The 15,124-nt window shown below is 31.9% G+C and overlaps 1 protein-coding gene across 2 annotated transcripts; it reads left to right on the top strand.

Moving 5' to 3' along the window:
• The first annotated feature begins 5,910 nt into the window (after positions 1–5,910).
• On the top strand, positions 5,911–13,922 carry LOC143079763 (uncharacterized). Of its 2 annotated transcripts, XM_076255341.1 has the most exons (6): positions 5,911–6,872; positions 8,344–8,470; positions 9,294–9,459; positions 10,571–11,465; positions 12,511–12,625; positions 13,022–13,922. In XM_076255341.1, exons 1-6 carry the CDS (start codon positions 5,917–5,919, stop codon positions 13,193–13,195), a joined length of 2,433 nt encoding a protein of 810 aa, XP_076111456.1. In that variant the 5' UTR covers positions 5,911–5,916; the 3' UTR covers positions 13,196–13,922. The 2 variants fall into 2 exon arrangements, with proteins under 2 accessions (XP_076111456.1, XP_076111457.1); XM_076255342.1 differs by lacking the exon at positions 5,911–6,872 and having other exon boundaries at positions 8,114–8,470.
• Positions 13,923–15,124: the final 1,202 nt, after the last annotated feature.

Here is a 15,124-nt window from a genome sequence, read left to right on the forward strand (position 1 = left end):
AAGTAAGATGGCGGCGTACTCCTTAGTTACGACATGCCATTGTGCTTTTGATGGCAAATATAGCAGCCATCAAACAAATAATGTAAATTAATAATCGCGTATGTTTGGCTGAAGAATTATAAGGATTAATCACCTTTTTTTCTAGAGGTTTTTGATGTGTAAACCGGGTCTCTTACCTCCGGTCCTCTAGAAAAAAGGTGTTTAATCCTTATAATGAATAGATTCAAAGCTGTCGTCATAGCTGTTGAAATTAAGAAATAATGATTTCAAAGTTGAGAGGATTAAAAAAAATGTAATCATATTTGATGATATTTCATATGATCACAAGTAAAAGACACTTATATATGGATTCTGAAACCTACACATGAACATGTCTTCACATCAAATGGAATTTTCGCTAATATTCACATAATCACAAAATACGTTAAAATTATCTCGACTGAATAATTTCTGCCACTGATTTTGATATAATCTAATCTAATTATTTTTGAGGCATGTTAAACATTCTATACTCAGAGCGGATAAGAAATACAACTGTATAATAACCATTTACAAACGAGGAAACTACTCTATCGGTTTCCAAATGCTACCAGCTATAATAATAAGTAGTAACAATTACATTGTTTGAAATATATTACATGAAAAACATTGAGAACAAGATAATTCCGAGGGCAGTTAAGTAGAAACTGATTGTTATAACTGCATTATTGTCGTGCATTTGGCGAAAGAGTATTGAATGTTACGTAACATGCAGCAACTGTCTGACCTCCTTCCAAACTTATTGTTAGATGCATTCACGCTATTCTATAGGTGCATATAATGACAAGGGTTTAGATTTTATATCTTTGTCGAAATTCAGACGTTTTAGGTAAGTACACAATTAAGAATTGAAAGCTTCTTTTTATAATAGTTTATTGGGGTGTAAACGACTTGACCGAAGCACATTTTGTATGAAACGCGGAAGCAATTGGTATTCAAAATAAGCGCACGATCAATGCTTTTAAAACTAACAAAATTATAAAAAGTGCCAGTCAATTCTTAATATCACATATAGATGCTACAACAAGCTTTTCTATACATTGTAACGGATAGCACGTACAGTCATAGCTATTGTGTTTTATTTGGATACACAATTTGATATTGAAGTGCCTCGCGATTATTTAATCGTCATTACGGATTTAAATGAAACATAAGAATAACCAAAGTACTTAAGATAAAGTTTTATATATTTCACTGAGTTTTTTTTCAAGTCCTTGCTGAGATAATATCTATCAGGTTCAAAAAGCGTTAGATTTTCAATCATTTTGCGGTTCCCTTGACAAAGTAAATATTCACGGTTTACTCACTGACCTAAAAGTAAACATAAATAGAGAAGATGTCATTTTACCTCTATTTATCTATTTTGGAGGTGAAATAATACGACGTAATAAATAGTTGCAATCATTTCAATCTATGATCGAGTTATAACAAGGGAGTTATTTCTAATATTGATATAAAAGTAGACCTTAAGAAATACCGAACTCAAAAGAAAATTCAAAACGTAAAGTTCTTCATCAAATGGCAAAATCTCAAACACATTCAATTAATTGAAAACAACTGTCATATTTCTGATTTTGGTACATGCGTTTCCATATGTAGGAAATGGTTGAAAATATCTTTGGGTGATGTTCTCATATTTATCTTTGAACCAAGACGTGTCCTAAGACCATCATATGACACGTCTTTGTCATAAGTCTTGTTCTTTATGCTCTCTGAACTAAGGATATATCGCATTTTTCGTCCGAACTTAAGGCAGGATATCTTCATCCTAACTTTCAACATCTCAGACAATTATTTTTAAACACCATCGGATATTAACTCGAATACAAAAAAATTGTAAAAATAATTTTAAACTTTGAAATTCGTGTGTCATGAGACGATTACACTACATATATTATTCTTATTTCATGAATAGCAATCCTTTTTTGATATTATTTTATATTTACTAGGGATGGCAACGAGTACTCGAGTACTCGGGTACTCACTCGGAAGGCCGAGAACTCGAGTACAGTTTTAGTACTCGGATACTCGTTTGCCTGTTATACATCTAGAGATATTTCTCTTCACATTTCAACTCACTTTAATTCCGTTGAAATATCCCCTTCGTAATATTAAAAAAAAAAAAAATTAACAACATAAATATGTTTATCCTGAGGATACCTTTTGTTATATTAATACCAGCAATGTCCTTTTCATGTGCACAACTGGTAACTAAAAATATAAATTTCAAAAAGTATTGCGTCTGAAATTGTAGACTAGATCATATTCTAAACAAGAACAAAATCAAAGTGACCGGCGGTGAACCCTACGCAACTGATTCGAGACCTTTTAACGGTGCTTGTACACGGATGAACACTTTGGATCAATAATAAACTAATCACAAACCGTAATTTTTTTTACCTTTGTTTGTTAATCAAGATTTCTATGTAAACGTGATTAGTATGAGATTAATTTAATGACTCTGTATTTGAAACTTATCTATAATTGTTTAATTTACAATTTCAAGATAGGCGAGAGCTACATTCAATCCCATAAATGGAAAATAAACTGACAACGTCATGGCTAAAAAACAGAAGAAAATCAGACAAACGATAGTGCAAAAAAAAAAAAACAAAAAAAAACCATCAAAAGTAAGACTGAGCAGCACGAAAGAGCGCAAATAATTTGAAGTCCAACATTGCTGTGGATAAATTAATGGACAAGTCGTATTATAAAAAATATCAACTCCCCAGGAACAGATGATACATATATTGTCTACTTTGTCGGACTTTATATGCAAAACATTTAGACTTATATTTGAATTTGGTTCTTTAACACATGCACACACATGATAGGTTATTTGTAAAAAAAAACCCAACGGCGATCAGTAATTCATTGTTTATTTGACACAAAAAAAAACAGAGGATCAAACAATGTTTGTAGTAAGTTTGTCTACTGCATCCCTACTTAAATCGAAACTTTTCAATAGACGTTTCAGATTCATCCGAGTAATTGAGAGTACTCGAGTATCATGACCGAGTATCCGAGTATTAAATTTTAGATCTTTTGACATCACTAATAATTACATTTGAAATTAGGCATTTAATTCTATACATGCTATGATAAAATTCGAAAAAAATGTTGTTGATTTAGAAAAAAAATATTCTTTTACAATTTAAAATTTCGCACATGGCATATGTTTAGGACGTCCTTACAGAAGATGCGTATGCGATGGTTTCGAGACGCAACTTAAAGAGTGTCATAAGATGATACTAAGTCCATCCTAAAATTGGTCTTATGAAGTGTCTTAGGAAGAATCTTAGGATACTTCCGAGAACACATCTCCTGGTTTCATAGCTAGCTTTATCTCTCACGTGTATGAAAGTCTCATAGAATTCCATTATATTGACAATAATATGCAAACAAGACAAACAGATATAATATGAATATTTTTGAATTGATTGACTATAAAGGGGCATGTAAAGTATTGGAATTATTGGTCCCACCATTGGACTATTTAAAATGAGTTAGTTATTTACACTTTTGATGAATGTGAGCTAAATTAAATATTGGTATGCGTCTTTGGGACAAACATCTATAATGTTGAACTATACGGACGGCATCATGATTTGGTTGATCGTCATAAAATATCTGTGTCACGAATGACAATGGATATGCAACGTGTCCATTTCCTCCTTTGTCTCGATTGTAATCCCCGAATAAGGCAGGTCAACTAAACTTTCTTTGATTGACTATCATGACGGGTGTCACAAGTGGACAGGAACTGCGTATTTGATGATAGTGATTATGCATTATTTTTCGCTATTGTATCACGTTCTGTTTGATTGTCTAATGTAATTGTAGTTTGAAACAATTTGACAAACCCTTCGCCCTGAACATTTCTTGTCAAACTTTTACATCCAGTAAATTTTTAACGCTAGATAAAGTATTTGCACCGATGATTTATAAATTCATTGATGTTGCAAAGAAATAAAAAAAAGCTCCCCTATCGTTTGATTCTTAATTATCATATATTATTTATCAACGTACCGAAACATATCGTTCATTTGAGATTCAGCATTTTGACAAAATTTATCAAATTTATAGCATCCCATACTATCAAACTAATGGCTTATATGTTTCAATATATCTATTTATATCCATGAAGAAGCCTTGGTCTAGTTCTCATTTCATGAATTACTACTGTAACTTTATATCACGCACGATATTTTTTTTTCATTGTTGAATGAATGGTGTATCATTACAGAAGGTGTCTAAACGATTTACTGATAAAGATGTATTGAAATTCAATGCTCTGTTTTGCCAGTATATTGACTATTTAAATGAAATTACCATAAAATGAAAGCTTTTGAATGAACAAGAAATAAAGTTAATGCATTCAAGGCAACACATAATAAATTACAACACATAAAATGCATAGCCTTCAAAAATACTTTTTTAAGCTATTTGTCAAAATATAATCTTTTATACATAATGATCATTTGTGGGTCAGAAATTATATTCGGATTGCAAAATAGTTGATAGGATTATTACAAGTGTTCTCATAAACAAGTATACTTTTCTTATTTATAAATGAGAAAAAAACTCTTCGGGCGGTAATGTAACAGTGTAACAGTGGTATCAATCGAAAATTAATGAATTAACAGCAGTTCAAAGCCAATAACAACGAATAATTTTGGGTCCTCAATGCTCTTTAGCTTTTTGATTGTTTGGCATTTTATCTATTTTGATCTGAGCATCACTGATGAGTCTTGTGTAGACGGAACATCTGTCTGGCGTATATAATTATAAGCACCTTTGATAACTATTTGGTATGTTGAAATTGAGAATCTGTCAACGTTATTTCAGATTTACTCATCTAACATAAAGTAAATTTTTGAAATAAAAAAATCAAAACAACACAAACAAACGTATATGTTGACGTCTGTTTTGTATTTGTTTTATTACGTAGTTGGGTTTTTAAAAAATCAACGTTCATCGTTCATCTTTCATATAAAAAGGAGATTTACGATATACTAGTATATATATTTAACTATTTATGTGACTGCATCTTACGATCCTTTACGATCAATAACTTAGCTAATCAGCAATCAACTCCGTCTTCATGCTTAATATAGCATGTACTGTGTTCCAACTCTAGATTCTTCTGACGAGGAAAGGTAATACTAGGCCAGCGGCAGCTTTATTTTTAGTTCATTCTTGGTGACCGAGAGGTCTAGAGCGCATAGGTCAGGCAGTGTTGCCTTGATATCCCATATAGCATGAGTTCGAATCCTACCGAGGGGAGAACAAAAATTTGCTTCCGCAAATTTGCAGATTTACCATTCTTATGCTGATAATTAGAGGAATTATAGATTGAGGAGAAGATATCAATCCTGTCCATCATTCCCTGAATATTTAAAAATCAGTTTGGGAAGAGTAAAAGCTAGTTTAATAAAACACGGTATTTAGATATGTAGTTTTTAAATGACATTTCTAATGGGTTAAGTATTGAAACTAAGACAGTGGTAAGTGTTCAATAATTGCTCACTTCTACTCTATTATACTTTGGAGGATAGGTGTCCTGATGGCAATCATACCACAACTCCTCATTTTATATTTTTTGTACTGAAATTAGTATATCCCAATTGAAATTACTGGAAAAGTACGGATAGTCCTCAATACACTTCATAGTAAAGTTCTTTTGATAAATCAAGCTGCACTGCACTGAAATTGTTTTAATTTTTATTATTTTGGTGAAAAAAGAAAGGTATTTGATAATGATGATGAAACAGAACCACGGTCACTGTTCTATCTGGTACCTGGTGATGCATCTATTTTGTTTTGCAGATTTGTTTAATATTTTGATATACCAGTCAATCCACTCATAATTTGGAAATGAAAAAGATTAAGACAACAACTGTTCTGTTCAACCTCTTCTATTGTATGCTATTAAAAGAAGAATTAGTTGTGGCAGACGGGGTCTTTACGTGGCTTCAGAGGGATAGATATGATGAAATTGTTGAAAAATATATCAATGCCATAAAGGGACACAACTGTGCAAGTAGATCAAAAGCTGATATGATGATGAGGGATGATATTGTTACACAAATTCCGAAGGCAAATGAGCTTCTTAGTAAAGTTTTCTATTCAAATAGATCTGCGTTAGTTCATATGCATAATATGGCCCTTAATAGGGCATTCTTCATGAGTTATATATTACAACGAATGAATAGTACTGAAGACTACTCTATACAACCGAATGTTCATTATCTCTACATGTCAGTAACAGCAGATATTAATGCTAATCCATATGTCATTAACGGATCATCCATAATTTTTGACAAAGATGTCTATTATCCGAACTGGTTGACAAACTTAGACTTTAATAAAACTATTCCGTTATTCGGCGTAAAAGGTTGGCGAAAAGACAATACCTTTGCTCAAGGAAACTTCATACGGGAACCAAATCGACGAGTTGTCCAAGTTAAAGATATTGGAGCAGGAAACAACAAAAATTATACTAATGAAAGGCATAAGATGAATCCTTGGTACCAGTTTTGGTTACCAGACTTAGACAAGCATGAAGATAAATCAAACAAATTTACTTACAGCATAGGAATTCGTTATTCTAACGTTACTGGAAAATTCATTAAAGAAGAGTTTGATGTCTTCAATTTTTTTGGTCCAAACTTGCCAAGTCAGAACGAAAAAGACAATGGCAAAATGCCAGTTAGATTCACTGTTCCATATTTTGATTGCGGAAAATCAAACAAATGGGTAGTCAGTGCAGTATCACCTATTGTTGATTTCTTCCCACGATATTCCAACTATACTCATATGAGACGGCAGAGGTAAGTACTCTATGAACACTTGAGGCTTTCATAATTTAATTATGCATATACATGTATTGTGCATTGATTCAGATTAAAACTTAAAGTGTTGTGATTCTAAACAGATAATAAGGAAAACATAACAATAACAGAAATCTATTGATGATATTTAAGACTATTAGGATTTCTGACACTTCTCCGTTACTAAAGATATTATGTTGCCAATAAGATGTCCTCGGGTTGCTATTTCATTGTAGTTAGTACTTGTGTGATGGATATATAGATACGCAGCCTCGTCTGATCCTAGTATGGACTTACTTCATATTGGAAGAGTGTCACGCTCTTAATAATCGTCTTTGTGATGTATTAACAGCAACAGAAAAAAAGACAATGAACGTGTTGCCCGCCGTGTCATTTCGGTGAAAACTACAAAAGCCAATATATTGCATAGGGGTCGTTGGTGTCTCATGAAGACAGAATTAAAATTTTAAATACTGATACCTGACAGATAAATGTCTTGTTGGTGTCTCATGAAGACAGAATTCAAATTTTAAATACTGATATCTAACCGATAAATGTCTTGTTGGGGTCTCATGAAGACAGAATTCAAATTTTAAATACTGATACCTGACAGATAAATGTCTTGTTGGTGTCTCATGAAGACAGAATTCAAATTTTAAATACTGATATCTAACCGACAAATGTCTTGTTGGTGTCTCATGAAGACAGAATTCAAATTTTAAATACTGATACCTGACAGGTAAATGTCCTGTTGTTGTCTCATGAAGACAGAATTCAAATTTTAAATACTGATATCTGACAGATACATGTCTTGTTGGTGTCTCATGAAGACAGAATTCAAATTTTAAATACTGATATCTGACAGATAAATGTCTTGTTGGTGTCTCATGAAGACAGAATTCAAATTTTGAATACTGATATCTGACAGATACATGTCTTGTTGGTGTCTCATGAAGACAGAATTCAAATTTTTAAATACTGATATCTGACAAATAAATGTCTTGTTGGTGTCTCATGGAGACAGTTTTCAAATTGTAAATACTGATACCTGACAGATAAATGTCTTGTTGGTGTCTCATGAAGACAGAATTCAAATTTTGAATACTGATATCTGACAGATACATGTCTTGTTGGTGTCTCATGAAGACAGAATTCAAATTTTTAAATACTGATATCTGACAAATAAATGTCTTGTTGGTGTCTCATGGAGACAGTTTTCAAATTTTAAATACTGATACCTGACAGATAAATGTCTTGTTGGTGTCTCATGAAGACAGAATTCAAATTCTATGGTCATCTGAAAGTTGTTACATTGTAGATTTATGATGCATGTTGTTAGTTTTGATTTTCATGAGCCGTACCTTCTCCTTTGTGTTAAAAGCAGATCATCATCAGAACATTATAATCCTAGAAAAAAAACCACAAGCTAATTAACAGCGCTGATATGAATAAGTATTATTTCTTTGTATAGATTTGTTGGCGTTGCGGTTATGGATATTCATTTTGCAAAAATTGATTTCAATGCATGTGGAATCAGCCCTGGTAATCCTGGACCAAGCTACCTTGCCGGGATAGCAAGGTGTAAGTCAAATACAGGGGTAAGAAAATATCTTTATTCTGCAAATTATGAGAACAACACTATAAATTGAATGTGTCCCAAACGATTTTCTAGATTTACCTTTATCAGGCACACCCAAAGCCAAATATTTGAAAGCCAATGATGTACAAGAACTGAAACACTGAAAGAGCTGTACAACTAAAAAAAGAACCTACATATTATAGCCAAATCCATCCAGTCAACTTAGCCTTTTTTGTTGTGGTCGAACAATTTTATTCAAAGTACTGTTGACGTCATAGTTTTAATTGGGATCCTCATCGTAGTCTTCGATTAAGTAATGTTCATTTTATTTGTTCGGCTAGTTCGACAATCCTGACTTTTCTCTGTTTCGAAAACTCGTAAATATGAATTGAAAATTTTCCATCAATCGACGAACATTGTATATTTAACTGCATATACACGTGCAAATTATGTGACATGAACATCTATAAACTGCTATCCGCACCAGTTCCCATTACCTATGATAGTAACGTCAAAATTTTTCACGAACTTCAATAATGAACAGTAATGACACAAACAACGACAAGGTACATTAGGTATTATTCATTATCATTTTCAACCGAAAAAAATCAAGTCAAAAGTAAAATCACCAAAATACTGGACTCCGAAGAAAATTCAAAACGGAAAGTCTCTAATCAAATGTCAAAATCAAAAGCTTAAACACATCAAACGGATAATAGTTGATACAGGCAAAGTAGTCCTCTTAAATGTCTTGCAATATAACAGTTTAAAAAAAAACAACAGTTTTTGTTTAGAAACTCTTGCACATTAATTGAACTGTATACATATATATTTGTATACAGTGTAAGCATTTGAGTGGTAAAGGATACAAGCGTGGAGGATATATATGTCACTGTAAGAATAAATACGTATATCCTATGGATATTCAAGGACCATACAATGGAAAACTGATAGAACAGGCAACCAATGCGGAGTATGCAAACAGTTTTGGTTGTATACGTGGTGATCGTAAGTTGTAATGTACATGACAAAAATAATGTTATTTATTATTCATGCATGTGTTCTAATTTTAAATATTGTGTATTTGGTCAAATATGTTATAAAATATGTTCAAATTTGACCTAACGTGGAGTTTAATACAGAAACGCACATTAAATCATTTTCTTATATACTAGTCAACAAAAGAAACGATACAAGCCAATGTATTTACCATATATAATTAAATTGTAAACACTGTGCCGAGTTAAATAATTGCCCAACATGTCTAATGTTTACAGACTGTTATTTTCTTATCAAATCTATTGATTTAAGACAAAAAGCGATATTCTGCTTAAAAGTTTGAATGCCTTTGAAGATTTTTGAATAATCAATTCTCATCTTCGAAATTTGGTGCCGACTTTTGTCAACATTTTCTACAAAATGAGTTGACCCGTCTGTTTAATAACACGATATTCTATCACTTTCCAAAGTATGATTAGCATTTTTTTAGCCATTGCGTTGTCAGTTTACTTTCAATCTTTGAGTTTGACTATCCCTCTAGTATCTTTCGCCCCTCTTTTTACATCTGTTTACTCACGCTGTATTGATAAATTGTGTTTCACTTCTATTTGTGTGAATTTTAAATTTACTAGAGAGATAAAGGAAAAGAAAAATAATTGCTGGAGGAATTTTAGTCCCAGAGGGTTTCATCACCTTAGTTGTCTTCCTCACCATTATAATGATTTAGAACGATGTTTTTAGAATTCCGCTTTGACAAACTAAGACATTTTTAAGAAACTCTTTAAAAGAAAGTTGACATAAGATGAATATTGCTGTTCTTTCCCTGTGTCTCTTTTGATCATATAGCTTCTAAAGTTTCTAGAATATGATGAATAATGAAAGAAGACAACAGGAAACGAAATGAATTAAATACCAAAAAGACAGAGGCTACAATGTGGAAAATATAAACAATGTAAATGGTCTCTGTATGAAAAATATATCAAGGCATTGGCAAATTTTCAGCGATTCTGCAATTTCTCCGAGTAGCTATATGCATGTATATTGCGAACTGATTTTCTCACACTTTGATAAGAGACACATTCATGTTACGTAGAAACAATAATTCATTTTGTTTTAATAGATTACCGTGTTCTTCCTATTGTTGACCAGAAAGCTCATGTCACTGTTGAATTTGGAGTAGCCAACATAAATGTTCGGAAAAAGAGATCATTCGAGTCAATGAATGAAACAACTTCATTTATATATGGCAACAGAACACGGAAGAAAAGAACCACTGATTTTACCAATAGATCTAAATTTGATCAAATGCGTTTTAATCGAATGATAAGAATTTTTCGACAGAAGGTGAGTATAAATAAAAACAATTGCAATTCCGTACCTGCAAGTTCTCTTCATTTACCTGGTGATGCCGCTTATGACGTGGAAAATCAATTCAAATCTCAAGGATCAACAGCACTAAGACTATCACATTTTCTCAGCTTGTTCCTAGAAAATATTCAGGCCACAGACAATTTTGGTAATTTAAGAGGTGGTGGCAGATTGCATCAAGATCATTTGTTTGGAGAAGTCTTAGCTAATGTAATGGCAGACTATAGAATTATATCTAGTGGAATTTTCTTTGAACCATACATTTTCAAAAACCAGGATGGAACCTTTAAAGAACTCTTTGGTCCGTATGCATTCAAAAGTGAAGGTGTTGCTAAAGCTATAGACATGGCAGGTTTACCAAGAAAATATATTTTTGAAAACTGGTATCAGAATATCAAAGAGAGATGGAAAACAAATACGGAAAAACTCGAAAAATATAAAATGAATCAGCTTGTACGTTCAGACGTCAAAGGAACAAGTGCAGTCAAATTTGAATATTATCCGATCGCTTACTTTGCTCCAAAATATGACGATGGTATGTGGTCCAATCCAAAGTTTAAATGTGATAGAATGGTAGATAATTGGGTCATGACTTATAGCATTCCATTCTTTCAAAGAGACTATGTAGCAAAGAAAAATATATTTGCGTAAGTACAGTCCTATAAACAGCTATAAAATATCTTTATATATTGATTAAGTTCAATAGCAAGTTGAACATCAAACAAAATACAAGATGTATGCGTTATAATGAATAAAAAAAGATACATAAATAATACGCTAATTACAGGCACCAGACTATCCTATAAGTTAATAATATATTAACAATTCTTAACTAGATTTTATAAGATTTAAGATTCATAAATGAAAATTGACTGTTTTCGAAATTTTAAGTTGTTAAAATTCATCTTAAACAAAGAAGAGAACCCCATATGTACAAAAAATACCGTATTACAGTTTTCAAATGTTTATATACCGAATGCAGCGAATCGCCAACCAGGTGAATATTCCCCGTTAACGCTGGGAAATTCAAAGAAAAAAAAGGTACCAGAGTAGCAGAGAGAGATGGAATACAACACAACGGTGTTATATGAGATGTTCTAAATAATTAGACGTTACTTAGTACATTTGATAAACATGTAGGAGATACATAGCGGGTAATCAAAAAAACAACTCGTCTAGCACTACAATATCATCGGCAATTGGACTTTCAATTATTCAATGATTTTTTCCAGAAGGATTTTCAAGCCAAATATTTATATTTTGTTTGCTTTTTCAGTGAAAACGATATTAAATTAGTTTAAGTTCTTGTCCAATTTCGACAAGCGACAACATATTTCCACCTTTTAAGTATCGTTATTCATGGTATAACACTTTTACGTGAAGAATTGAAAACATACCACTGAAATTTTAGACACTAGCAAAAAATACATCTTTCGAATAATATGATTAAGCTACATTTTAAAACAAGCAGCTTCGTAAGCAACAAAAAATGCAGTTTGATTTTTTTCTCCAGAAAATGATTCAATTAAAATATTCCGCTATAGATTATGTTACAGTCATATTATTATCGGTTCGAGGATTTGAACAATATTGTTATAGAAAAATTTAGAAATGCAAAAAAAAAACTAAACGTTAAGAAAGACATAGAACACAGAAATAATATATATGTACGATTGTCTACACTTTTTACAGAGGAGTTGTTACGGTTGATGTTCCTCTTGACAACCTGGAAATAAACCAATGTCCTCAGTCGTTTAATGTTGCCAATGCCTTCAAAAACACAGCGAGATGTCATATATCTACCGAGGTAAATGTTGTTTTAGACGAAAATTGTGTCTATTCGTTTGTCGTTAGCCTTCACTCAGTTAGCATGATATTACTCTATTATTACACTCAGTGTATTTTATAAATTTTGAAATTTTACTACATACTTTATTTCGTACAGGTTTGCATTTCTAATATTTTATTCATAACATCCAAGAAAAAACATTGTAAGAGAATAGGTTTGAGGGAACAACCATTCAACTCTGAATTTATATTTTCCTTCTCTGGTTAAAATGTTTATTTCCTCAAAGTTTAGTAATTCTAAAACCTTCAGTGTAAAATGGTTATTATCTAATAAATAATTGATAAAGCATATTTTACGCTTATGGTGTGTTTAGTTGAAAATTAAAGACCCATGCAGCCAACATTTTTTTTTCAGTGTCAGAAGATACCCGGGTATAAATACTCACGAGGAGCATACCGATGTGATTGTAAACAAGGATACGAGTACCAGTTTGCTGATGGAAAGACTTTTATAGAAGGAAGTTTAGTCGAGCTAGAGTATGAAAAGAAAGTTAGAGGACTGTTTAGTCGGCAAGTTATATGTTTTTGAGCTCCGACTTTAAGTTGCAGCATGTTAAAGAACTAATTGATGGTTTAACATAAATTGAGTATGATATTCAATAAATAACTGCATCAGAGGCCATCATACGATCATCTACAAATCAGTGAAAGTGTACACTGTACTCGTTTGTAACTAGAAGTGTACATGCATCATCGTTAGACAAATAACAATTATTTAAAAAGAAGGGGGAAGGAATTAATTTAACCTATGAAATTGAATCAAAAGCAATCATAGTTTTTATTATTGAACCAAACTAACATCTAGACTACTCAAATAGCGTGATCTAAACTACTGTTGGGATAAATATTGCATTATAAAACAGAAAATGAAAACGTCCTAACAATGAGTTCATTTCATTTTGCACTTAAGATGGTACCAAACACCTCGACTTAAATTAATTTGGCTCTTTACATTTCATAAAATAAAACATAATTATTTACTTTGACCATTTGACAAACATATAAACATTTCAAAAATCTTGAACTACACTTTATCGGAAAATTTCAATGGATACATAGCAGTTTGACAAACACACATTTTGTTCATTGAGAGTCTTAAAATTACCGTTACAAACGAACGTGATTGACGCGTTCAGCTGATTTTTACAAATTTTCTCCCTGTCGTGTTATGTACCACCATGCTAAATCTTTGCCAAAACTTAACTAACACTGGACTTTAAACATTGCATAAAAGATAAATTTGATTCTTTATTGCTAAATTCGTATCAAAAAAAAAAAATAAAAATACAGTAACAGATATACATTTTAGTGTCATTGAAAACTAGTGAAAATCAGTTGCCGAAATAACTTTGTAGATTATTCGCAGTTACATCATTTGTTCCTATTTTTAACAAAGAAATAAATGTTCGGCAACTTTAAATGCGATCCCTTTCATTTTGGTATTTGTCTTTGCATATCTACAAAATATGCATGTAGTGAAATTTGGTCATTAAGAGATATCAAATACAGATACTTTATAGAAAAGTAACAGTTAATTATCAACTTCTTGATTTGCAGGTTTGATTCACTAGTATGCCGCGTTCAAGGTGGAGCCACTACAATCAATTCTAACTGCATATCAATATTGAAAGTGGTAATTGTGGCATTTATGATTCAAAGATTTACAGAGTAGCACTCAACTAGAATATTGGTTTCCTATGTAATGTATGTCATTATAAAAAAGATACCGTTTTTCATTAGTACTGTAGATGAACAGAATTAAATAATTGTATCTTTAAAAATACACTTGGAGGAACTACGAATAACCTAAATGATGTGTAGTACAACAACCAATACCCGACACCTCCACGAATTTGAAGCATGAACAACGAACAACAAATGGTACCGATAGCCACACTTCTTACAGACATAAGAGGTGGTGAGGTTAACTAATATCATGTCACAATAAGCATCACCTTTGCATATCTGAAACATATGTCGTAAAAGTGAAATTAAGTAAAAGAAAGAAAAACCTGCAATTTGAAGCAACAAACAGGATCTACGAATTTAAGAACGACACATAAGATGGAAAGAAGGTTCAAAATGAGATTGATACAACAGAACGATAGTAAGATTGGCGAAAAACTGCCCTCGTCTTTCATCAAGATCTGCATTTGTTTGATATGTTTAAGATTTTGATTTTGCCATTTCATAACAGCCGTTCAAAATCTTTTTCATTGATGTTCGGTATTTTTGTCCTTTTATTTTTTGTAATTTCTTATTTTTTTAGTAAATTGTATATGCTTTTTCGTTTGATAAAACAGAACAGACAAAAAGGTATCATATCTTAGATGGTAGTTGTCTAAATATAGTAAGTTATAATGTTTAATCATATAGACATGCAACTAGTTTACATATAAAACATCTTTTGCGAATTATGCTTATGAGCAAGGCCTGGCTATATATGATTTGTAATATT

Source organism: Mytilus galloprovincialis, chromosome 6, assembly GCF_965363235.1.
Source record: "Mytilus galloprovincialis chromosome 6, xbMytGall1.hap1.1, whole genome shotgun sequence".
NCBI lineage: Eukaryota > Metazoa > Mollusca > Bivalvia > Mytilida > Mytilidae > Mytilus > Mytilus galloprovincialis.

What these genes read in the sequence shown, in the direction of transcription:
- LOC143079763 (XM_076255341.1), top strand. Translation starts at nt 5,917, where the DNA reads ATGAAAAAGATTAAGACAACAACTGTTCTGTTCAACCTCTTCTATTGT. An exon ending in ACTCATATGAGACGGCAGAG is followed by an intron (nt 6,873 to 8,343) that starts GTAAGTACTCTA and finishes TTCTTTGTATAG; the next exon opens with ATTTGTTGGCGTTGCGGTTA. An exon ending in GGTGTAAGTCAAATACAGGG is followed by an intron (nt 8,471 to 9,293) that starts GTAAGAAAATAT and finishes ATTTGTATACAG; the next exon opens with TGTAAGCATTTGAGTGGTAA.